At 48.8% G+C, this 25,612-nt stretch overlaps 1 protein-coding gene across 2 annotated transcripts in view; it reads right to left on the reverse strand.

The window, feature by feature from the left end:
- The window catches only part of XKR6 (XK related 6), a 184,734-nt gene extending 175,421 nt beyond the window's left edge, over window positions 1-9,313 (reverse strand). The window contains exon 1 of one of the 2 annotated variants that reach the window (XR_012627990.1): window positions 8,583-8,721. Coding sequence is in view for 1 of the 2 variants with exons in the window: in XM_074861331.1 (XP_074717432.1) it covers window positions 8,583-9,313 (731 nt within the window). In the remaining variant the exon portion in view is untranslated. Of the gene's footprint in view, window positions 1-8,582 lie in introns of both variants that reach the window. The other variant, XM_074861331.1, reaches the window with a different exon arrangement.
- Window positions 9,314-25,612: the final 16,299 nt, after the last annotated feature.

The raw sequence follows: 25,612 nt of genomic DNA on the forward strand, positions 1-25,612 counted from the left end.
TCCTGAGACTTCTCCTGAGCAAGGTAAACATGGCTCCTATGCTACAGCAGCTACGTGTAACCAAACATAGGCTGAAACTGGAATATAGGGTGGTGGGCAATACAAATTCCCAGAGTGGGGGGAATTGCAAAAAATATAAAAATAAAAATCCAGCCATGGGGAGCTGCAGTGGGCTGCTACCAGCTGCCCTGGGACACGGCCAAATGCTCAGTCCCACAACCCAGGAGATTTTTGGAGTATCCTTGACACTGCGGGCGGGCACCACCAGTCCCCAAGGACATGGGATGTGCCTTGTTGATACGCCCTGCAGAGATCATGCTGTTCTGCTCCACAGGGTTAGAAATGCAAGCTGCTCCTCCCACTGTCAGACTGGCTCTGGGTTTGAGGCTTTTCTAAAGATTCTGCTCTCAGGAAAGCTCTTTCCCCATTTTCTTGGGATCCAATTTGGACAAGTGCCCTAAAGCAGTCACAGCAGACTAAGGGCATCAGTCTGAATCCCAGCACATCAGAAGGTCGGTCAATGAAGTAACAATATTTGCTACATGTTCTTTGCTTATACCTTTAACTACAATTTAATTTTATCTCTAGCCACAGCAAAGCATTACTCTGATTCATAGCTCTTCCTACTTAAAAGCTTTCAGGTGTTGAAACGCTGGCTTATACTACCACTGATTTTCATGACAATGAGGTGCTAAAAACCAAGCCAGAATTCAAGGGAAATAAAGCAAAATGAAAGTACAGGGAGAAGTTCTGCGAGGGATCCAGACTTCTCCACAGGCTCACCTTGATTCCCCAAGGAAAATTACGTGTTTGACGTCCAATTTCTGCTCCTTGCAGTCTCAAGACAGTGAAATCAGCTCTCCTCCAAAGAGATGCTTTATCACCATCAGTTCTACCTCCATCCTTTTCATTAAAAGAAATGCTCCCTGAATAACCTACATTTGTACTGAGAGGAGAACCACTGCAAGGAATAAAGCTAGCTGAGTGCAGCTAAAAGCAAAATGGAAGTGTCTAGAAAGGTGGGAAATCAAGAGCTTATAATTTTAACATAAAAAAAAAAAAGGTGAGCCATTTTTCCTCCTTCCCTTGGCACCCTGCCTCCCCTTCACCAGGAAGCGCGCTTTCAGGTTGCCACTGGCATTAGTGATAAAGCTGTAGGGCACCTGGAAAAAAAGGCACAACTGTCTCTCCTAGAGTTCAGCATGAAGCCTGAGCAACTGAAAAGGAACGTTCCGGTCAAAGACCACACGGGTAGCAGTATTCAGGAGAGCAGCCTGCAAGCCAACTTCAAAGCAGCCATCTTCCCTTCTAGTTTTCAAACCCCTGGAGATGGTCTCTTGAAAATACCCAGCACCGGTGTCCGCGTCTTAAAAGCCATGGAAACATTATGCTGGTTCCAGTAAGAACAAAGTCAGGCCACCAAAGCATTTCTGCTTCCCCTTCCTCCTCCCCAGATACTATGGCAGAGAGGTGACGAGCTGTTGTCACCACAGGACCACCTCGTGCCCACATGGCTCTTCCTCAACAGCACATCCCCACGTCCAAGAGGAAACCAAACTCCAGTTTCTCCTCCAAGTCCCGCTCACCCACCGACCCAAGTCATGCTGTTGCTGCCCAAACAGCGAATTGCATGGGAAGGAGAATTTCCCACCAGGCCAGGGCAGCACGTTATTCCTCCCAAGAAAAGGTTTGGAGAAAACTCTGCCCTCCCAAGGCTGGCACAGCAGATCTGCTTCAACATCTGTGGTTTGACCCCCTCTAGTGGGTAGCACTCAATAAGACACGGAGCCTCGCCACCATCCCGAAACCAATGGAGACCCTACTCAAGTGGTAAAGCCTTTTTTCATGATTATTAATATGATTGTTATTTTCACACACACACAACCTACCTGCCTTGCACTTCCGACTCAATGTCTTTGGACCTTTGCATCCGCAGCCCGGCAATTACTTACAAAGATCCCACAGAAAATTCTTAGAAATGGGGGCAGAGGTTTTTGGAAAGGAGAACCGCCTCAGTGGGAAAAAAAAGTTATACCCCAGACCTGATTTTGTAGGAAGAACATATTTATCATTTATCCCAGAATGTTTTTTCTCTGCCAACTTGCCAAAAGCTGACAAAACTCCATACTATAAAAGCAAGCTGTTAAAACTTGGCTAAAGGGAAAAACTTAGCTGCCAGACAAGCTAACCAGAAAAAGCTGAAAAAAATATTCGAGTGTGCCAGGGCAGGCAGTAAATTTACAGACAGGCTCTACAGAGCTGAACATCCCAAACCAAGACAATGCGGCAGGATTAGGTCAGCAGGTTCTCGTTCATCTGTCATTTGACAAGCAGATGTCTCCCACATCAAGGGACTCGGGCAGGTATCTTAAGAGTTGTAGCCGCCTGTATTTCCAAACTATCCGAAGTACCAGGTATCTAACTCACAGCTCATCCCAGAACAAAGTATTTTAGTAGAACCTAAACCCACTCATCACGTAGTCATTAAATACCACATATTCCATTTAAACCCACTGATTCATCCTTCCACCTCCGGGCATGCCTAAAGATGAATAACTCATAGATTTGGTCTTTCCACTAATAAACAAGATGTCAAGTCTTCGCTTAAATTTTAGGAATTTTTCTTTTAATCACACAAACACACAAGGTGTTTTTAATGTCAAAACTGTGACAAGGGTTGTTCTGGTCTGTTTAGTTGGTTTTTTCCAGAATGTTTTTCTTCTAAATATGTATTCAAATCAGTTTTAAAAACAAGACCCACAAACATATTACATTCAAGTCACGAAACTTACCATTACTGACAGTTTGACACAGAGCGATTTCCAGCTGATCAGCATTCATTTTAGCTCAAACTCCACATACTGTTAATCCAATGGAATCCAATAATGTTTGCTTTAACAGCATGCCGCAACGCGAAGGATCGTACTTTAAACCTTGTATTCCAGGACAGCGATCACAACCCACTAACCCACTTACAACAGAGGTTAAAGCAAGGTACAGCAGACATAGAAGTTCATTAATACAACTTGTGCAACAAAAACTTCAAGTCAAAACTCTCTCTTCTGAATTTACACAGCTGAATGGCTTCAGCAAAAGCAACAGCCCTGGCAAGCTCTGACGACCAACCTGCCTTCAGCCTATTTCCAGCAAAACCACAGCACTGCAACATCCCTCCTCAATGAACAGCCCTGCTGCAGCTTGCAGTGCAGCAGCTCAATAGTGAGAGTAATGTGCCCCAACTGGCATCCTTTACTTCTCAGACAGTCTGGCTGAATTGTTCTAGTCCTCAAAATAATCTGAGAGATTTGAGATTGAAAGGCGAGAACTGTAGATTTATAGAGGTAAAAACTCCAGGACCTGAGCTTTATCAGTGGGAATGCTGTTTGAGATCATTCAAGCAAGAATTAAAAATATATATCTACATATATATACACACACAGAGACACGTTTTTACAATGTGTATGTGTACTTTGTTTCCAGCAGCCACTATAGGCAGGCAGTGTTAACACAGCCTTTGGTTCCCAGCTGAGCAAAAAACAACCACAAAAAAGCAGGAATATCATTAACCCCCCTCTCAGTATTTTCACTCACCACCACCCCCCACCCCCCCCCCCCCCCCCCCCCGCCAGCACTCCTGCCTGGTCACAATTCACTGTCTGAATAGGACAACAGAGGACATGAACAGAAGATTGCTCAAAACCAACAAGTTACTTCCACAATCCTGACAAAATCAAGAGACAATCTTGCTAAAACAAGAGCCCCATGTATGTTTGCATTTCTGTCATAAAATGTTATTTATTCATCACCTTACTGGCAAGTCTTCCCAAGATTTAGGAAGAGAAGTCCCTACAGGAATCGTGTTATCTTCCAAGTCAAAACCCAGATTACCTAACGTATTCAGGACGAGGATTTCTGCACAACTCCAACCTGCCCCCTCTATTCTCTACGACTTTGCTTCCAGCTGCTGAGCAACAGCCACGCCAGCCTCTACAGAACGTACAATCCCGATCACGCTCCATGCAGTCGCAGCGCGTGCCCATGATCATGCAGGAAACCAGGCTCGGTGCATCATGCGCTGAACTTACATCGTCCTAGGTCTTCCTCCTCCGTCCCCACGTAAAAACTTCTTACCAGCACGGAGCGATTTAGCTGCAGGCAAACGCTGCTAAAACAGCACTTTCCAGTATTAGTCCCATCACCGCATTCAAGATTAATTTTAATGGCGTTTGCAATAGCTACAGTGGGAATGCAAAAAGACACCCTCGTGGAGGCTAGCCCACAGATCCCATGAAGTTAATTCTTGCTCTGGCCAGATACTGGGAGTCAGCTCCACGCTGTCCAGCGTGCCTTAAAAAGCAGGAGCCGTGTGCTAGCAGGATTAGCGATCAACAGGAGAGAAAGCTCCCTCATTTCACCTAACATGATCCAGCCTGCAGAGCTCCTTTTCAGTTCCTTTCAGCAGTCCCAGCCCTGCACATCCTCAGAAGCAAATGTTTTTCCTCTGCATTAACAAAGCAGGGAAAAGTCTGGGCAACTTGAGCTTTGCTTCTTCATATTACCCCCCCCCCCAAAAAAGTCACCCTTCTACACACATCCCCCCTGTCTCTACCTGCATCGCTTCGGTGTCCCCCTCCCCACCCGCTCACTCAAGCGTGCCATGGAATGGAGTGTTTTTGCAAACGCCGGCTTTCGCCACAGCTAATACACAATCATTTCCTTTTGCCTGGCTCCAAGAAGGGAAAAATCTAACTTGCCAGAGGAGCATCTGCATCGAGGGCTGCTTTTGCTGATGGGATCAGCACTCAGGAGTACCAGGGAAAGCAGCAGAAAGGGTCGCATACCAATTCATCATCCTTGCATGCATCACCTGCAGACATCCCCCTCCCACCAGCCCCCAGCCCAAATCTTGTCCATAAAAATCAGAATAAACCCCCAAGCAGAAGTTGAGAACGCTACACAAATGACATTGAAGATGCAGAAGAAATATGTATTTGCTGTTGCGCTGCACGATTTCATGGGCTTATTTCCTAGGTATACATTTCATGTACCCTTCCCACACAGATCCCCTCCCCTCCACCCCCTCGGCTTCTTTAAAAAAAATAAAAATCTTTGATGTGTATATTCATTTTATCTCGAGAGAGCCGTGTCCTCAGAAGAGGTGTCAAGGCCCTCCCCTGCCTCCACCCACGCACCCCTCCTCCAGGCTCAACCATGCTGTCTCCATCTTAACTCCAGCCACTTCTTCACCGATTTCATTAGGCAGCCGAGTTAACCCCTTCGGCTACCCAGATGTAGGGGACAAAAAGGACCTCCCCATCAATCACCACTCTCTGCCGTCCCCTTCATCTTTTTCTCATCCATACCCCAGCAAAAAAAAATTCTAAAATCCACAGTGAGGTTATTTTTGCCCCATTAATTCAGCTGGGAAATACCAACCTAAGGATATTAACCCTTCCAGCGAGCCACTCCAGGGCTTCCCCCTGCTTCACCATGATGTGTCATCTTCTCCCCCCTTAAAATAATTCAGCGTCTTCTCCCTCAGGATTATTTTAAAAGCTACAAAACCCAACCAACCCCACCTGCAGCCTCTTCCCTACAGTCTAACCCATCCGTGGGGTGGAGGGGAGCATCTACCACCCCGTGACACAAACTGGAGGCTTCCCTCCACCCTCCATCACCCACACCTCACACCCCTTCCATCTTATTAACCCACGTCCCGTCTCAGAGGACGCTGGGCCACGCCGAGTCTTTACAGTTGTCCTTACAACACCCCTTTCCGTAAGACCGACATCTCTGCAGTAGCGTTTGCATCTACAGGCTTTCATCCCGGAGAATCCCTCCCTGCCTCCTCCCACATCTCTTTTTGGGGAGGATAATGCAATTTCCAGCTCACGCTGGAGGATGCTTTTTTATTCCGACCCGAGCCCGGGGGTCACTTCCCAGACCCTTCCTCTGGCCAGCGGCTCCTCTACCCCAGGACCTCTCCTGCTAGAGCGGAACAGTCCCTGTCCCTGACCTTCAGCCTCACACCGGCAGCCCCAACGCCGTCCCCACTCCCCCGCCGCCTGGCTGAGGGAGAAGGTTTCTTCTTTCGCTAAAGCCACAGCCGAGGCATCACGCTGCGTTTTTCCACTCCCACAACCTGCTCATTCGGTGCAGGGGGCGGGGGGCTCCCCCTCTGCCGAGTGGGGAGAAGCTCTCAGGGATGGATGTGACCCTCACCCCCCTCATCATCTACGGGGGTGTTCAATCCACTCCAGGACACCAACCCTCTGGAACCAGCACATCCCAGCACTTGGCAGCTGGGGGTCCACCATCCGCCCCCCTGCAGACCTTCTCTGGAGCAGCCCCCTGCCTTCTGTGGGGCCTTCCCCTTGCCCCCCACCCTAAGCTCCAGAAGGGGAGCGGTGGGGCAAGCCCTCCCCAGGGCCACTGGACCTCCCTCTGCACTGCTGCCAATGCAAGGGTCACCCCCAGCCCCGGGCCTGTCTCCTCGCTGTCACCAGTGGGGTGTCCCCCCCACCAGCTCCTGTTGGGAAGAGCAGCTCCATCCCGCCCCCCCCCCCCCCCCCCGTCCTGCCCCATGCCTGTGGGGTAGCAAGAGCCCACCCCATCCTTTGGGGCACCACCTACAGCCCCACAGAGCTAGAACGCCCTCCACCCCTCACGCTTGTGGGGGGCACTGACCCGTGTCCCCTCCAGGCCACGAGGTTCCCCTCCCTCCAGTCCCACATACTCCTTTGGGGGGCATCTCTCCTCCCTTTAGGGCTCTCCTCTGTGAAGCAGGGGTCACCCCAAATCTCCACATGGAGGGCACTGACCCACATCCTGCTTGGACCAACGAACCCCACTCCTCCCACCTCAGCCCCACAGACACATTTTGGGGGAACTTCTCTTCCCCTTGGATGCCCCCTCAGCACACAGAGGGTCCTCCCACCTCCTCCACGCAGGGAAGCACTGACCCACATCCACCTTGGACCGTGAGGTGACAACAACCCCCACATCCCCCACCTCGGCCCCCCAGGCTCACTTTGTGGGAATCTCTCCTCCCTTTGGGTCTCTCCTCACCCAAAGAGGGAGCAACCCCCGAATCTCCCTTTCTTCTCCATGCGGGGGACACCGCACTGACTACGACCACCTCAGACCACGAGGTGACACTGACCCATGTCCATCTCAGACCATGAGCTAACAGCAACCCACAGCTGCCCCACCTCAGCCAGGGGACAGTGACCCACCTCTGCCTCAAACCAGGAGGTGACAGTGACCCATGTTCACCTCGGACCATGAGGTGATGCTGACCCACCTCCACCTCAAACCATGAGGTGACACTGACCCCCATCCATCTTAGACCATGAGGTACCAGTGACCCCCATCGGTCCCACCTCAGCCAGGTGACAGTGACCCACCTCAAACCATGAGGTGACAGCAACATCCCACCCACTCCCCTTCAGCCAGGAGACAGTGACCCCTCTCCACCTCAAACCATGAGGTGACACTGACCCATGTCCACCTCAGACCACGAGGTGACAGCAGTGCCCATCCACCTCACCTCAGCTAGGGGACAGTAACCCACCTCAGACCATGAGGTGACAGTGACCCACCTCCACCTCAAGCCATGAGCTGACAGCAACCTCCATCTGCCACCTCAGCCAGGGGACAATGACCCACCTCAAACCATGAGATGACAGTGACCCATGTCCACCATGGACCAAGAGCTGACACTGACCCACATCCACCTTGGACCATGAGGCAACACTGACCCACATCCACCTCGAACCAAGAGCTGACAGTGACCCACATCCACCTTGGACCAAAAGCTGACACTGACCCACGTCCACCTCAGACCATGAGGTGACACTGACCCACGTCCACCTCAAACCACGAGGTGACACTGACCCACGTCCACCTCAAACCACGAGGTGACACTGACCCACGTCCACCTCAGACCACGAGGTGACACTGACCCACGTCCACCTCAGACCACGAGGTGACACTGACCCACGTCCACCTCAAACCACGAGGTGACACTGACCCACGTCCACCTCAGACCACGAGGTGACACTGACCCACGTCCACCTCGGACCACGAGGTGACACTGACCCACGTCCACCTCGGACCACGAGGTGACACTGACCCACGTCCACCTCAGACCACGAGGTGACACTGACCCACGTCCACCTCGGACCACGAGGTGACACTGACCCACGTCCACCTCGGACCACAATCTGGCAGCGATCCCCCTCCACCCCACCTCAGCCAGGGGATGGTGACCCGCCTCAAACCATGAGGTGACACTAACCCACGTCCACCTCAAACCATGAGGTGACACTGTCCCACGTCCACCTCGGACCAGGAGCTCACACTGACCCACGTCCGCCTCGGACCATGAGGTGACGCTGACCCACGTCCACCTCAAACCACGAGCTGGCAGCGACCCCCGTCCGCCCCACCTCAGCCAGGGCACGGCCACCCGCGCCCGGGTCGCGCCGACCCACCGCCATGTCGGGCAGCCGGCCGCCGGCCGCCCCCGCCCCACACGCCCCCGCCCCGCCTCGGGGGTAACCCCCGGCCGCCCCCCTTACCTCCAGACCTGCCCCATCTGCAGCAGGTGGATGACGGTCTGCCAGACCCAGACGGAGATCCTGCAGAGGCGCTGCGCCCCGGGGGTGGCGGTGGCGCCGACTCCTCCTACCCCGCCGGCGGGTCCCCCCCGGCGGCCGACGGCCCCCATCATGGGCGGCCCGCGGCTGCTGAGGCCCTGCACGGCGCCCAGCCCGCCGCCCGTGAAGTCCTGCACGAACCAGCGGAAGCTGAGGATCTGCACCAGCACCGAGGGCAGCAGCACGAAGGCCAGCGTCAGGCCGCACCAGACGTAGTCCCGCCGGCCGTAGTGGTGCAGCGCCAGCCACAGGTCCGTGCCCACGTCCCCCAGCAGCACCAGCAGCGCCAGCACGATCCACAGGCAGTCCAGCCACGGCCGCTCGCCCGCCTCGGCGCCCTCCGGCGCCCGCGGCGGCCCCTCGGCGGCGGGGCGCGGGGCCAGCGGCTCGGCGGCGGCGGCGGCGGGCGCCCGCCCGAAGAGGCTCCGCAGGCAGGCGCTCCGGCAGCCCCAGTAGCACGACGACGTGTTGCAGCAGTGGCAGATGTGCAAGGAGCTGCTGCCGCCCGGCTCCTCCGCGCCCTCGGCCGCCGCTGCCCCGACGCCGCCGCCGCAGACGCCCGCCGCCGCCGCCGCCGCCGCCGCCTCGTCCAGGTTGTGCAGCTGGGCGAAGCCGCCGCCGCCGCCGCCGCCGCCATCCGACTTGGCCGCCATCTTGCTGCCGCCGCCGCCGCCGCGTCTCCGGCCCCTTCGCCGGGCGCGCTCGCTCGCTCTGCCCCCCCCGTCCCCGCTCCCGGCACCCCCCCACCCGCCGCCCGCCCGCCTGCCCGCCCGCCGCTTCCGGGGGCGGCGCTTCCGCGCCCGCGCAGGACGGCCCGGGCCGCCTAGCGACCGGCCGGGGCAGCGCCGCCGCCCGCCGGGCCGGGCTGGGCCGGGCTGGGCCGGGCCGGGCCGCCGCAAGGGACCGGCCCCGGGCCCCGGCCCCCGCGCTCGGGGCTGCGCTCTGCCGGCGCCCCCGCGCTGCCCTGCTCCCGCCGCACCGGCACCCACCGCTCCGCTCCCGGCCCCTCTGCGGTAGCACCCGCCGCATCCATCGGGATTCTTCCCCGCCCCCCCAGCGCCGTGCGCTGGCAGCAGCAGCCCCCCCCAGGCCCCTTCTGCTGACCCATCCCGTTCCCGAACCAGCTCCCCAGCCCGGGGGCTTGGCCCTCGAACCCCCGTCCTGCAGTGCGACCTCCCTGTCCTCGTCACCCGCTCGCCCTCAGATCCCGGGACCACCACTCTGACACCCAGGTTGTCCTCGGGCTGCCTCCCCCTCCCCACCTCAGCAGCTCCCCGGTCCCTGCCAGGCCCGGGCTCTCCTCTGGGTTCCTCATTGCCTTCTCCCATCCCGTGGCCGTGCTGGCGAAGGGGGGCTCCTCTCCCACCCCCATCGCGTCGCAGCAGTCTCCCACCCCACCCCGTCTCCTCTCCCACCCATCCCATAGGTCCCCCATCCCATAGCAGCAGTCTCCAAGCACCCCAACCTCACATGGCCTCAGTGACCTCCCAAATCCCCCACCACAGTGTCCTCCTGTCCCTCTCCTTCTAAACACAAGGATCCCCCATCCTCTGTCCTCTCGCACTTGTCCCTTCCTTACCCACTTTGGGGGACGCTGCCTCACCCACCCTGTTCTTACGGGCTCGGGGACACCAGCCGGCTCCTCTCCACGGGCCCAGCTCCTTGATGGAGGAGACAAACCTCTGGCAAGCTGAGGAAGCAGCTCCCAGCTCCAGTTTTGGGATCTGCCCGGGGGCTGAGCTGCACCCCAGGCAGGAGTTTCACCAAAGGACCCGCTGGCAGGCTGGGGAAGCCAAATCCAAGGTCCTTCCCTCCCTGGTTCCCCTTCTACCCGTTCACATTTGTTCGTTCATCGTATCCATCTTTTCTGTGCTGTCTTGTGCTGTCCTCTGTAGGTTGCAATCTCCCCTCTTTTCTGTTGGTTTTTTCTCCCATTCGACAAGCGTGCTTCTTCCAGATGCTCCTTCTCCATCTCTTTTACTCTCCTGTAGGCTCTTGCTTCTGCCTCTTTCTGTGGGAGTTTGGATTCTTCCCTTTCTCTTCTGTTTTCTTCTTTTTCTTATTTTTTAAATCATGGCAAAGTATCAGGGCTGATAGATTCAGGGCTTCAGAACTGGCTGCCGAAGTTACTGCTTTGCAGAGTCTGAATTTCAACAGGGGGAAAAAAAAAAAACCTCAAACAGGCAGGTGGAAAGGTGCATGAGTGCAGATAAAATGCTTGTTCCAGGGAGGGAAAACTAATTTAGTCTTGAGAAGAGTGGGAGGACTTGCATATATTAAATAAGCTGCCTGGGAAGCATGTATTTGGCCTTTCGGAGTGATGTCGAAGGAGTTCAAAAGTTCTGCAAAGTCCGAAAGACGACGCTGGTTTTGAAACGGTTGGATCCTCTATAGCGGAGAAACAGAAGAAAGGAAACAGAAAGCAAAGCTTTGCGCGTTGTCCAGATGAATGCACTCTAATGCACGCCTGTATGTGGCCAAATCAAAGTCATTTGGAGTGCGTGAAACTCCAGCACAAAGTTCTTCAGAAGGAGAAAACTGGTGTTATAGATATAATGGGATCGGAGAGGACATGATCCCCATGATGCTGAATTCAAATGTTGCAGAGAGTCCCTTATTTTCTGCTGACTGAAGCTGTGGCAAGAAATATGAATATGGAAATAAGTGAGATGAACACCAGCCCTTAACTTGACCAAAATAAATTCATGTGCATAAGGCACGTATAATAATACATATGTAACATAAAATCCCTCTTCTGTTTGACACTTTCAAACCTAAGCAGTAAATATGTATGTTAATTCTCAGAGCAGTAAGAAATAAAGACTCTGGGACCCATATTCTTGGGTGAGAGGCACCCATATTAAGCTTAAACTTTTGTTTTGCAGTGTGATGGGCTATAAATGGAAGCATTCCTCATTTCTTCAAACTTTTCTATGTAGCAAATTTGCTACATGTGATTTGAAAGGAAAAAAAAAACAACCAAACAACAAACCAAAAACCAAAACAGCACAGAAGTAATAAAACTATTTGGTCTTATTATGTCAATAGACGTGTAGGTGCACGCTGCATTTCATGACCCAATCAGGGGGCAGAAGAGTCATCTGTTTAGATACAAAAACAACCCAAACTTGTGCGATGAGACATACGGGTGGGAGAAGACAGCAGTTAAGGATTATAGCGTTGGCACACTAAATGAGAAAAGCAGTTTCTTGGGCAATATATGACATGATACAATATATTGTTGAGCCTGCCTCTGAATTTCTCGGAGCAGTTGTGGCCACCTGTGTCCAAAAAGGTTTGAATTCAGGCTGGAATATGTGCAGGGAAGAGCCAGGCGTTGTTCAGAGGTCAGGACAGTCTGTCTTTCTACTGTGGACTGAAAGAATTTGGCTTGTTTAGTTTAGCAAAATGAGACTGGAGAGGGAATATGTTTTCTGCCTATAAATACATTCTGGAAAGTAAATGCAAGCGAAGGGAAAGGCGTCGTGACACTGAAGGGCAACAGCAGAAGAGTAAATGAGTAGGAACTGGCCATGAATATATTTAGTCTAGAAATCGGAAGATCCTTCCAGTAGGAGTTACAGAGACTAAAAAAAAAGTAACCAGTTTTAACACATAGCTTCATAATTTTATAAAGGAAATTGCATGCCAAGGAGAGGCAATAAACAGTTGGGATGAAAGCCCTTGAAAGGTTTTCCAGCCCAGATCATCTCTCCTTGGAAAGATCTTGTCCATTTTGATGCGTGGTACGCTACGTTCCTTCCTGCATCAGGCGATGAGTCACGGATACATGACTCCGTGGGTGGCCAGAAGTGATATCTCCACCGCTTATATCTTAATTCCTGATTTTCCCATGATGTTCTCCAGCTCCTGCTCACTCGCTTAGCACACAGCAGAGATGCAGCCACGTTCAAAACACCCCACAAACCCCTCGTTTCCCTGGTACCCACAGCCACCGCTGTGCGGTCGCTTTGGCCGAGGACATGGGAAAGATGCTTTGTCCCTTCGATCAACAAGAACTGCACTCCTGCTTTGTTGTAACACCGGCCCTTACAGAGAGCTAGAAGAGTCGTTAGTCAGAGCCTGTTGCTTTTATTAGCCAACATTATGTATTTTTAAGAGTTTTTTTGGGAGTCGTTAGTGTCAATCACACCCGTGTTGAGATCTCTCTTGATTCATTTGTTTGAGAGGAGAAAGCTTTTCTCTGTGCTGAGCGGAGATCCACGCTTCCATCACGCTGGAGGCACTTGCGTCCAGAGGTCCAGGTAAACTCTGGGTGACCCTTGGATCTGCAAGTATTTCTAAAACGTGTTTAGCAAGCGCTTTTCCCTTGCAGCACTCCGAGCCGATCTGCCTGTGCCTTGCGTTTCATGTTTTTTCCTGTTCTTCAGAAGCACCAGCGAGATACCAGACGTGCTTGGTACTCCAGCAGCACCCAGCAAACCAAGGCATGGGATCATAACCTTCTTGTGCTGGTTGGTTAAAGGCTTTTTTCGTCCTGATCAATACACTAATTGAGCTGTGTGGTCTTCCATCTTCCAGGCATTTATTCAGATCAGAGGAACAAACACTATATATAGAGAGGTATGTAAGCCAGGAACAGAGCCGTGTAAATCTGGAACTACCTCATTTAAATAACTGGGGGATGGATCCAGCTGGGTGTTTGGTATATGTGGAGTACTCTGCTACCAGCACAGATAATTACAATTAATGGGGATTTACTTTAAGCAAAGTAGGTCAGAAAAATGACATCTTATTGTGACATTAGTTTCCATCAATTACTTCCATGTTGTTTGCTCAGTTCCCAAGTCAAACGAGTGTGGGCTGACAGCGTTGAAAGCTGAACTTGGTATTGTCTCTAAAAATCAAACTGCATTATTTCTGCCTCATGCATCATCACTAACAATAAAGCATCCACTGCTGGAATATAGCAGGTGGCTTTGTTATTCATGCATGAGGCAGAAAAGACTCCAGCTTCCTTTGCAATGACGTTAAAGTCTCCGCAGTACTAAAAGTTGGCTATGTTGGTAATAGTTATTGTGTGAGCTTCACTTAGAAGACACTCTTAGGTCAGTCCTTCTGTTGATTAACTTCTGTACTTTCCATGAGTCTTTGAATGCTGCGTGTATGTATCACGAGAGGATTAACACGATGCTGCTTTTTGCTGTTCCTTGTCTCCCTGTGACAGCACTTGGTGTCGTTAGGCTCTCTAGGAAAGGTGCAGAAGGTGCCAGATGTTATGTATTGAAAAGCCAGCTCACGGACATCCTAACCACTGCCTCTAAGAGAGTGTGAGGAATGTTGGGTGAAGCTTTCCAGCTCTAGCACTTTTTATTTGAGGGCTTAGTTTTTGAGCTTTCAGTTTAGCAGTGCAATTGACTGATAAGTGTTATCAGTGACTGTCAATAATCATGTGTTAGTCCGTACTGGTATTTTGAAACAACTGAACGTGGTGTGTTCTCACAGCTGGACCAGGTGCTTGACGTCTAATCCCAGTTCCTTACAACTCTGTAATTTCACGTGCAACTGAGTAGTTTTGAAAGGCTTACATTTTCCAGTAAATAAATTAAAATTAAAAATTGTGTTTAGGCTCCAGTAGTCCAGTCAGGGGCAGGTTCTTTTCAAAGTAAATGTCCTTGTGACACTTCACTCACTGAAGTTTTAACAGGATGGGACTATCACAGAGGAAGGTATCTAAAACAAAAGGCTATTCCTTAAAAACAGATTCCTCTTTCTCGCTATATTTTTGGCAAAATGGAGTTACTGCTATAACCTACAGAGGTTGTGAAGCTTGATTAAAGGCCCTAAAACATGTTCAGGTCCTCAGGTGTTGCATGATAAAAGCTGGATAACAATTCTCTACTAAATAAGTAATTACGTGAATCCCAAACTTCTCTATTGGACAGTAATATTACATTTAAATTACTTTACAGCTCCTGACAAATTTACAAATTAGTATGGTCTTGGGAAGTGTGCATTAACAGGCTTCATAGTTCCTATTATCTAGATCTTACCTGCGGTGACATGGTTTATTCAGCTCTCCTCAGGCTTCCTTTAATCTCCTGAGAGCTGCAACTCTTTTCATTTATTACTGCGCATCAAAAGGAACCTGTCTCTCTGCTTTCAGAAACATGCCTTTGTGGGACACCTTTTAGATGCAATCAGCTGAACCAGTGACATTGGATGCGCGACCGTGGGGCCACCTGGGGACTGGCCTGTGCAGAAGAGGGTGACTGCAAGAAGCTTTCCGACCTGTCTGCCTTTTCTTTGCAAAGCCAGGTAGTACTTGCAGCTTTCCTGTTAAACCGAGCACAGGCTAATCCCCTCAGTCGTGCTCTTTGAGGTATTGGTTACCCGGCAGGAAGAAGCAACATGACTTCATCAGCCAAAAAAGGTGGTGAGCGGTGCAGGGAACAGTATGTTTCTCCCCTTGGAAAAGAATTAACAGCTAAGACCTCCAGTTTGATGGACTTGCTTGGTGCTTTTCCAAGCTGGGATTTAGGAAAAGCAACTACACAGCATTTCCTACTTCCCCCCATGGGGCACCAGTGATTTAATTGGCTATGAAGGGCAGGGAAATATTTCATAGAGTAGCTGGCTGCTATTGTCAACGTGCCACACTGCTCTTTGGAGCTCAGTGAAAAATAAAGTTATCAGGTGATGCTTCCCCTTCTGAACGGGGTCCATGTGATGGTTGGCCACTGTCCTACGTAGCATATAGCTTTTCTGTTCCTCTAGGTCACTGGGAAAGCCAATGTGTAGCCATGTACCATGGGAGGAAGCGGAGCTGCATTTCACACCTTAACTAAGGTAAAGTACATTCCCTGTAACATGACCCTTACCAGACACACTCCCTGATGCTGATTTTAATACCTGATCATGCATGTAACAGAATGAAGTATTTTCCTGTAATTAATGCTGTCACTACAGAGTTGTTAATTAAATGGATGACCTTTTCTGGCAAAGAAAATAAAGACAGAATGTTGCACTAATCCCAACCTACCGGGGTTTCCCCTTGGAAAACAACAAGCAAAAGGCTGCTGGTGGTAGTTGCTCTGGTGACTGTAGCTTCTTCCATCTCCCTTTAGCTGAAACCTCAGCCCAAACATTGCCTGTTTCTAATGTGGACTATTACACCTTAGTGTCTCTACTTCCTCTCTTCATGGTCATTCCTCTAGTCACGGTACGGCAGAGAAATTGTCTTCCCCTGATTCCACACTGAACTGGCGAGATCCTTCATGGACCATTTTCCTAAAGCTCTGTCCACACCAAGTCTCCTTGTTTTTCTCTTAATTTTTTGTCCTGAGGACAGAATTTCCATTCCCATAGATGTCATCTACTTTCATTTGTGCAAAGCATTTGACACTGTCTCACATGACAACCTTGTCTCTAAATGGAAGAGACATGGATGTGACAGATGGACCACTCGGTAGAAAAGGAATTGGCTGGATGGTCACACTCAGTTGCTGTCAATGGCTCGGTGTCCAAGTGGAGAGCAGTGACAAGTGGTGTTCCTCAGGGGTCAGTGTTGGTTCAGGCACTGTTTAATATCTCTGTTGGCAACATGGACAGTGGGATCGAGGCACCCTCAGCAAGTTTTCTGACTACACCAAAGCTGTGTGGTGTGGTCGACACGCTGGTGAGAAGGGATGTGCCATCCAGAGGAACCTGGACAGGATGGAGAGGTGGGACCGTGTGAACGTCATGAAGTTCAACAAGGCCAAGTGCAAGGTCCTGCACATGGGTCAGGGTAATCCCAAGCACAAATACATGCTGGGCGATGAGTGGATGGAGAGCAGCCCTGAGGAGAAAGACTTGGGGGTGTTGGTGGGTGGAAAACTGACTATGAGCCAGCAATGTGCACTCACAGCCCAGAAAGCCAACTGTGTCCTGGGCTGCATCCAGAGAAATGTGGCCAGCAGGTCGAGGGATCGATTGTCCCCCTCTACGCCACTCTCGTGAGACCCCACCTGGAGCACTGTGTCCAGCTCTGGGACTGCCAGGTCCAGAGGAGGCCACAAAGATGCTCGGGGGCTGGAGCACCTCCCCTGTGAAGACAGGCTGAGAGAGTTGAGGGGGTTCAGCTGGAGAAGAGAAGGCTCCGGGGAGACCTTAGAGCGGCCTCCCAGTACTTAAAGGGGCTACAGGAAAGATGGGGAGGGACTCTTGATCAGGGAGTGCAGTGATATGTATGACAAGGGGTACCAGTTTTAAACTGAAAGAGGGTAGATTTAGTTAGGTATTAGGAAGATATTCTTCCCTGTGAGGGTGGTGAGACACTGGCACAGGTTGCCCAGAGAAGCTGTGGCTGCCCCCTCCCTGGAAGGGTTCAAGGCCAGGTTGGACGGGGCTTTGAGCAACCTGGTCCAGTGGAAGGTGTCCCTGCCCATGGCAGGGGGGTTGGAACTAGATGATCTCTGAGGTCCCTTGCAACCCAAACCAGTCTGTGATTCTACGATTCTATGATTTTATTCATGTTATTCATGTTGGTTACACCTTTGCAGTCCTTCTCTTCTCACCATGAACCACATGGGATTTCTCACTTATGTGTCCTTTTGCACTCAGTAAATCTTTTGCCCCCTACCTTCGCTCCACTACACCACCATTTCTGCCACTTTGATCCTGAATAAAATTCCTTGATCTGGTAGAGCCCCTGTTCTAAGTCAGTGGGAGCTGGATATCTCAGTGTCTGCATTCATGCATGAGTTAGGTGTCTGAGTTCCCATCATAGTCAAGAAGGAGCTCAACAATGGCTCTGTTTGGTTGCCCACATGCAGACATCTATTGCCGTTTGAAAGGCCCCAGGGAATCTCACCTGGCCTTCAGCTGATGTTCCAAGAGGGCTTGTGTCTTCCATACCTCCTGCATCATACCTGCCAGTCTTGGAACAGGATGTCCCAGCCACGTTGGGGCATCTCAGGTGGCAGCAGACATTCAGAAACTGCAGCTAGCCCAGAGTATTCTGCCATTAGTTTTGGTAGGAGTGGAGTTAGGCCCCCAGCGCACATCCACATGTACCTATTACCGATGTTGGTTCCAGTCACAGACAAGATCTGTTCTCCCTAAGAGCTGTCAGCTTCTCAACAGCAGCAGAAGTAACAAGCTGACTTCTCCAGGGACCTTCCCACCCCATGCCCTTGTCCTCTCCTGAGTCATCCTCATTTGGCAGGAGCAGGCTCTAGTTTCAGGCAACAACATGGACTTTTTACCTGTTTTGAAGAGAACTGTTCATCCGGCTTTACCACTTGGCATGAAGTGTTGTAAGGAGATAGGGCATAAATACTGTTTATTCTATCACTGACCAAAGATTTCTCTTGTAGGATAAAAGAAAGACTTTATTTCTTACTTCCTTTTATTCTTTCACCATATTAAAAGCATCACCATTTTCCATTCTCTATTTTTAAATGCTTTTAATTAATTTGGCTTTGCACAGGTCATTTAATATCTCAGGGGACAGATGAGATTTGCCCAGCTTGAAATGGATGCTTAAGGTCTCTCATCTGTATGGCAAAAATGATCATGTGGCTATTTCAGACAATGTCTAAAAATTAAGTATTGCTATTCTGAAGTCTTGGTTCAGGCACACACTGTGCTTTCTGATATGTGCACATCACCAGTGTACCCAGCTTTGGCAGGCGCTCTTATCATTTCTTCCATCTGCCAGTGCACACAATATTTCTGAATCTGTTAATTAAGGAACTGAAGTTTTGCCCTAAGATACCAGAGTAACTGGTTCAGTTTCTTTGCAGCAAAAACTAATGCTTGTCTTGTCCATAATTACCTAAATTGTTGAGAAAAATGGTTCTGCTTTCATGTTGATTCACTTTTGTAATTTCATTGCTGAGGCTAAGTGTGGCACCCATTTAAATTATCTCCTACTCTCATTTTACTCAAGACATGTTATTTGCTAACAAAGATTCAATATGGAAAAATGGGAAGGTGACAACTACCTCCTTCATCAATGCAAATGACAATAATCTCCTCTCCTCCACCACGTAAAAATAAACATTGAATCATCCCAGACAGAAATACCCTTCTGCATTTAGAAATATGGATATGGAAAGGCGACACCTGCTCTCATTTATGTAGTCGTAAAACTCAAGTTTATCTAGTGATTCCATGGCAAATACTTCAGGAGATCAACAGCATTGTGGACTCAGACTGCAAACGTCCCCAGCGTTTTTCCCAAGAATACGCACATTCTTCGCTCTTTGGTTATACTTGCACTTGAAAATGGAAGATTCATTTTTGTTCCTGTTAAATTATTGAAATTATTTATACTAAAAATCATCCCATACAGCAACTCTGCTATAAATTCCTGGTTTTGATAGCTCTCTGATATCATTACTAGCCTCTGTACAGCTTCTAAAGCAACATTAAACCTCCCACAAGTGATCACCTCTTGTAAGAAGCGCTGTTGGATGTGCAGAGACTTGTGGTGAGGGTGGGCTCAGGGTGATGGTCCTTTATGTCAGACACTCAGCTGCTGGGAAGAGCACACAGAAACCTTTGCCAGAACACTTCTAGATGTGCAGTTCTGCACAGCAAGTAATCATCAGTAGTTGAGTTGTCCCTATGGAAACACTTACTTGAAGGCATGGAAACACTTACTTGAAGGTTTTTTCGATGGCTCTGGGACATCCTCTGTGCCTGGTGCCAAAAAAACATCTCCTCTTAGTGCTCTTTTCCTGGAAGAGTATCTTCATATGCTAACATGGACCACAGTGGAAGGACCATGTATGAGTGCATGGGTGCCATCTGCAGAACATGGGACCATTGGCTCTTGGGAACACAAAAGGAAGTTTTTTGTCTCACGTTTGATTAAAATGAAATCCCCGACCTGCCACAGAAAACTACTTTCAAGATCTTAAATCCTGACTGGTGCTAGATTCTGCAGTCTTTACCCAGGATAGCAAATGGCTATGTGTCTTCAGGGAGCAGGATGAGTGGGCAGAGGTTTGTATGGGATGGTGTGGTCACCAGCATGAGGGTGTTCAAGAAGATGAAAGTTTGTGAAGAACTTGGAATTCTACATGATAAAATGTGGTGTGATTATTAGGTATATTATAAGGGATATAACTTCAGTTATCAGATGCACATTTCTTTAATCATGTGCGTGCACATCCACCTGGCTTCAGATGGAGGTAGACCAAGTTTTGAAGGGGATGTGGCAGGTGCATCCGCCCAATGAAAGCAGAGCTTCTTGGCTGCTGAAGTGTAGCAGCTCCTGACTGCCTTTGTTCTCAGGGCTTCACAGGAGTTGGGGCCTTTGGCCAATGGGAGCCGCTATTGACTACAGGTTAGATTCAGCCTGAGTATAAATGGAGTCCCCTGGGGGAGCCATTTTGAGTTTGTCCCCTGGAGCAGCACGCTGCGGTCGAGGACTCTCCCCTTGGGTCGGGACACTGCCCAAGGAAACTCCTCAAGGTGACTTGGGTCGGGACGCTGCCCTGAGCAGGTCCTCGAGGTTGAGAGCCCTCATTGTTAGGTGAGTGATAGAGCGTTTTGGGTTGTTGTTAAACCCTAGGGAGTGGGGCTTTGTAAAGTGTTTTGGGTTGCCGTTAAACCCCAGAAAGTTGTTCTGTTCTCCTCTCACAGACATTCGAACCTGTAATTTAAGGAGAGATACTTAATTCTGTTAATAATAAATTTTTAATTTTTGGTGGTTGGTGGTTTATTTGAGAGCCTCCGTAACAGGGGATCATGACAGTTTGTGACTTCCAGAAGATCAGCTAACTGCAACGACCTCTTTGCCTCCTAGATCCCTGTGAATCCTCTCACTGGGACTGAACAAACCTCCCCCAAAAAAGCAACACCAGTGTGAATTTAAGAAGAGTGATATAGGACCCACAGCCCCCTTCCCTTCCCTGGCAGACTCACTCTGCACAAGAGGAGCATCCCCCTTGGCTCACAGCTTTGCTCAGCCCCACTCAGGGCTGTTGGAAGTGTCTGCATGAGTGGGCAGCTTTGTGGGACCTGGGTCTGAAAGGTATTTTGGTAGACATGAGTGTCCAGCTGCTGTATAAAACACCTATGGGGAGCTGGGAATGCAAAACCTTTGTCAAAATCCTCAAACAAGGTGGGAAAACACTGCCATAAAATCACCCTGCGATGAATTTGGCTGCATTGTGCCATAACCCAGCAAAGCAGAACGGAGGGGCAACTCCTGGAAAGTTACTCATTTTTGGAACAGCTAAAAGCTTTTTGCATAAGAATCTCAAAAATAAAATAACACCATGGTTCTCAGAGATTATATCCATCTTAGTATAGCAAATAGTTACCTTATCCTGGAGGTTGGGGGGTTTTTTTGCAAGAGTTTTTTGAGGTTTTGGAGAGTCTGGTTTTGTGGATATGACCAAAGCAGGCCAGCTGGGGCCAGAGGAAGATCCTGGTGCTGTTGGGTTTGCAGTGGAGCTGTTGCGTGCACCAGGTCTGGGACCTCCTGGCGGCTGCCATGGACAGACAGCATGGGCAGAACCAGCAGCAACTTCTGCATTGCTCCCCTTCGTACTGATTTTCAGCCCCATCGCAAAATCTGGGCATATCACTATTTCCTAAGCAAAGCTAATAGATGAAACCTGCACACGGCCCCACAAAGCTTGCACAGAAGACAAAAGTAAACTACTCCGAAGGCAACCCTTCTCTCACCCCGATGAAAACACAAGTTCTCCAGGCTCTGCTGGATTCTCTTTTGATTCCTCTTCGTGCTTTGAGCCATTCTTCTTGCCGCAAGGATGGGTGTTTAGATGCTTGCCTTCTAATCAGCCACAATTACAGCCTTTTCCAGTATCTTCTGCTGCCAAATTGGAGGGGAAAAAAAGAGAAAGGGTTTTTTAAAAAAGAGAGGGAGGCTAATGCTTGAAAAGACATATGTGTTTAGTGTTGTTGGCAGATTTGTAAACTTATTAGTGCCTCCACACACCATGTAATTAAGATCTACTGGTAATTAGTCAATAGTTAAAAATAGGGGTTGGTATTGTGCTACTGAAAACGCCTACAAAATAATGTGTTCTCTGCACTCAAGATGCAGTTAGTGTCTCTAAAAAATGTTAATTTAAAAAATATATATTTGTTTCAGAGCCAGATTTTTTAGCAAAGTAGATTTCAGCGTGTGTATGTGTGTGCATGTGTGTGTTCAACCTATTTATCTTTGTGGATTTATGCATGTTTGTGTGATGTCCAAAGAGACTGACTGCGTATTTTGTCTTGGATAAAAATGTTAAGCTATAAAATTGCAGACTCGACACAGCCATGGAGGGAATGGGAGCTTTTCTCATTTGTAGATTTTCATTGAAATAAACCTGCTCATCAAAGGAAATTGTTCAAAAATCCACAGGAATGGCAGATGTGCAGCACCATAGGGCAGATGTCTGATGTTTGGAGAGTCGTGCATGTATTTTCTAAATATTCAGGGATTACCACAGTGTATAGATATAATCCTTTAGTAACCTGAAATGTCAAAGACAATGCAAAAGCTCTAATGCCTTGTATCAAACATTTGGCCAAACTGCCCTGTAAGAGCAGGCAGTCCCACACACATTTGAAGTCACCTGTCCTTATCCAATGAACGAAAGAGGTGGTTTGGTTTTTAGATTTCTTAACTCCTGCTTTATAATGTGGTCCAGAGCTGTGTGAGAGTTGCTGGGTGATGTTCTGAAAGGACGTCTCATTTGGCTGTCATAAGCAATCTGCGGTGATTTGTTGTGCAGACAAGCATTTGTCTCAAGTAATCCAAAGGGCTTATTTTGATTGCTTGATAGATCCAAGGAACATATAGTTGACTCAACGGGGGATTCATTTATTATGCTCCCAAACCACTCTAAATCTTTCCTTATGTCATGTCAATGGATTTGTCAGGCCACCCTCACATAGCAGTGATGCACTGGTGGGAGAAATTTACCCTTGCCAAGCAGAGTTAGTTGCTGTGTTTATAGACCTCTTCACAAAGTACCAGTGGTGAGTGAAATTCTCATGCAGGAAATCAAGTGGACTTTGTTTTATACCCTTGAGAGAAGCATCTTCCGTTGATCTTAGGAAATGAAAAAAATCCACTCCAATTCCACAGTAAAGTAGAAAAGACCAAGAAAAGAGTCCTGGCAGAGGCCAACAAAGTTATTTCATGGGTTGTTCATGATACATACATAAGTTAACATCTAGAAAGCCCTCCGAGGATGCATGCTACACAGACATGAGGTATTGCTACCTTTGAGTTCACGGTAGGATTTATAATAATGTTTCTTTGATGTTGAAAGTGAATTTCAATTTCATTGTGTTCAACTCTGGAATTTACAGAGTGAGGTTTTTGCTCAAACACCTGAATAGCGATTGAAACTAATTTTCAAATAGCATTTTCAGGTATCAATGTGTCCCTTCTCCAACATTTTCCAATGTTGTCTTCCCTGACTGGTTAGATATGGTAGTTAATCAACACATGGTATGGTAGTTAACCAACATATGGCAAATACTGTGAGAACATCATATAGTTACATCAAAGCCATGAGCAGAGCAATGCTACATGATTATAATTAAAATGTATATATGTGTATCAGTGATGCTGTTTGTTTTTAATCAAACAAAATTACTGATTGCAAAAAAAAAAAAAATCCAAACAAAATGAAACCAGCCATCTTTGAACGAGGAGTACGTTTGAGAATTGTGAAGCAATTGTGTGTGAGGAAAAGACAGAAATTCATTATAAGAGTGAATTAGTTTTATATCATTATGTGTTACATTCTGGAGTGGAATTATTTTTATTTTTTTATTGAAGAGCACACTAGTTACTCTTACAACATGGGAGACTGTTTTCCCCAGGATTACCCTTCCACTGGAAAATCCGGTTTAGGAATAAATCAGCGCCTTGGCAGAGGGACAATGTGGGAGGCGTGCTCATGCACGGAGTTGGCCATACTGTGTAATAACCCTTCAGGGGAACCAGTGGGAACCCTTCCTTTGGAGCTGTGCCTGTCATCTGTGGCCTTGAGTGGGAGAAGATATGAATAGGATGTCTCTCCTCAACTTGGGATCCCGTAGAACCTGGCCAAGGAATGAAGGAATTCTTGGAGGGGGTAGGAATGATAAGGACACAGAAAACCAGAGATGAGCACTCTGAAGATGTGATCTCCCAGCCTTGTTTCCTCAAGAAACCAAAAAGACATAAAAGAGCCTTTATTCCCTTTGCTTTTTTTTTCCACTGCTTCAAGCTCTTTTATAAATCACTATCCTCAAGTCTCATTGTCCATCTTGGGCTCACTCGGGACTCAAAGTCAACACAGCCTGAAGATTCACCTCGGGGTTGATGCACATTTCTTGCAGAGAAAAGCTTCATTTGTCAGCTGATCAGTCATCGCCAGGGACCACCAGTTGATCACCAGTCATGACAGTGCTTGGAAACAAGTCACTGCATGCAAAACTGCTGGACCGTGAGAACCTCTGGGACACCCAGTCACTGAGACTGGACAGTGGCAAACCTCTCCAGCGGGACTCCTGACATGTTCTGCATGAACTGGCCTAGAGTTCTGTGCAGCAGAGACTGCAAAATCCTGGAGGACTTGAGAATTGTCAATAGGGACCAACTGTTCACTGTCTGTTCCAGAATGAGAACTAGACAGAAGAGCCCATTGCAGGCAAATAGCAACAGGTTCAAGGAATCCCCTAAGCTGAAAATGACCAGAAAGTGGGAATTTAGTAGAGGAATGTATCATATGTGCTTGCCCTGTTCTTACTTTTTTATTAGGACCTGTTAATGGCCAAAACTAGGGAGAAAATACTAGGTGCATCCTTGGTTTGAACCAGTTCAGCTGTTGCAATACTCTGGGGACAGACTGGTCTCTGGGAAGATGCACACCACAAGTCCATTGGTGTGGCCCACTGTGAGATGGGGTTGAAGTAGTCCCCATGCTACTGTCTCTGCAACACGTAATCCATTGTTGTTTGCTCCACAGTCATGTCTTTTCTTCTCAGTTAGAGGTTTTGCTTTGAAAGGCAGTTCTGATGACCCTGATTTATGATGACAGCGACTTTGGTGGCATTTAAAGAGACTGGAAGGAAGAGATAAATAAGCTTGAAGATTGCTTAATAAAGCAATGGAAGAATTTTTCTTCCCTATAAGGTTCCTAAATAATAAGCCAGGCATGGGAAACTGTCTTGCCTTGGTTTAGACATCTAAAAATCGGACAACTTGTTCAAGCTGGTCCTTCAGAGTTTCTCTGCAGGACTTGGAGAGGATGCCAGCACATCCAGAAAGCATGTTTTAGGCATGCATTTTGGGACAGGATGACCCATGCTCTGGAAATGCCCGTCCTCTTTCTGCTGACTGCAGAGAGAGCGCAGAGCACAAGAAATCTAACTTCTAGAGGGCTGAGGTTAGACAAGAGCAACCCAGAGTAGGCAGAGTGAGCAAAGCCATGTTTAGAGGTAGGGCTGTCCCCAAACAGCTCTGGATGCTTTGATTAGGTGACACTTTAAGCCTTGCTTCTTGGGTTGACAGAGCCTGAGAGCCATGAATAGTGTGCTTGGTCTTTGGGCAAGTGTCACGAAGTGCTCCTTGTGGCACCTCCCATGGGAAACCCAGCCAGTACTGGAGAAACCTAGCTCCTGCTCTGCTCAGGTGATGGTCAGTGCAATACAGAGGGAAACCTGGGGAGGTCAAGCAAAGCTGGAGGACAGCAAGGACTCCTCAAAGAGAAGCATGAGGAACGCAGTTATGTGATAGTTAGGCTGATAAAAAGGGGCACGGGGGATTCTGCAGCACAAATGCTCAGGTTGAATCTCTGAGAGGATAACAAGCTCTGGCATTTTTAGGGCAGAATAAAAAAAAAAAAAAGCTGAAACAGCAGCAAATAATAACTCTTGATCTGACTCTTACAGATCACTGTACTTGCAATGAATCCAGTGGGGCAACCATCCAGGTAAGGACTGGAAAACAGCCTGTTTGGATGAGACCTACCTTGCCC

The sequence above is a fragment of the Strix uralensis genome, chromosome 3 (genome assembly GCF_047716275.1).
Source record: "Strix uralensis isolate ZFMK-TIS-50842 chromosome 3, bStrUra1, whole genome shotgun sequence".
NCBI lineage: Eukaryota > Metazoa > Chordata > Aves > Strigiformes > Strigidae > Strix > Strix uralensis.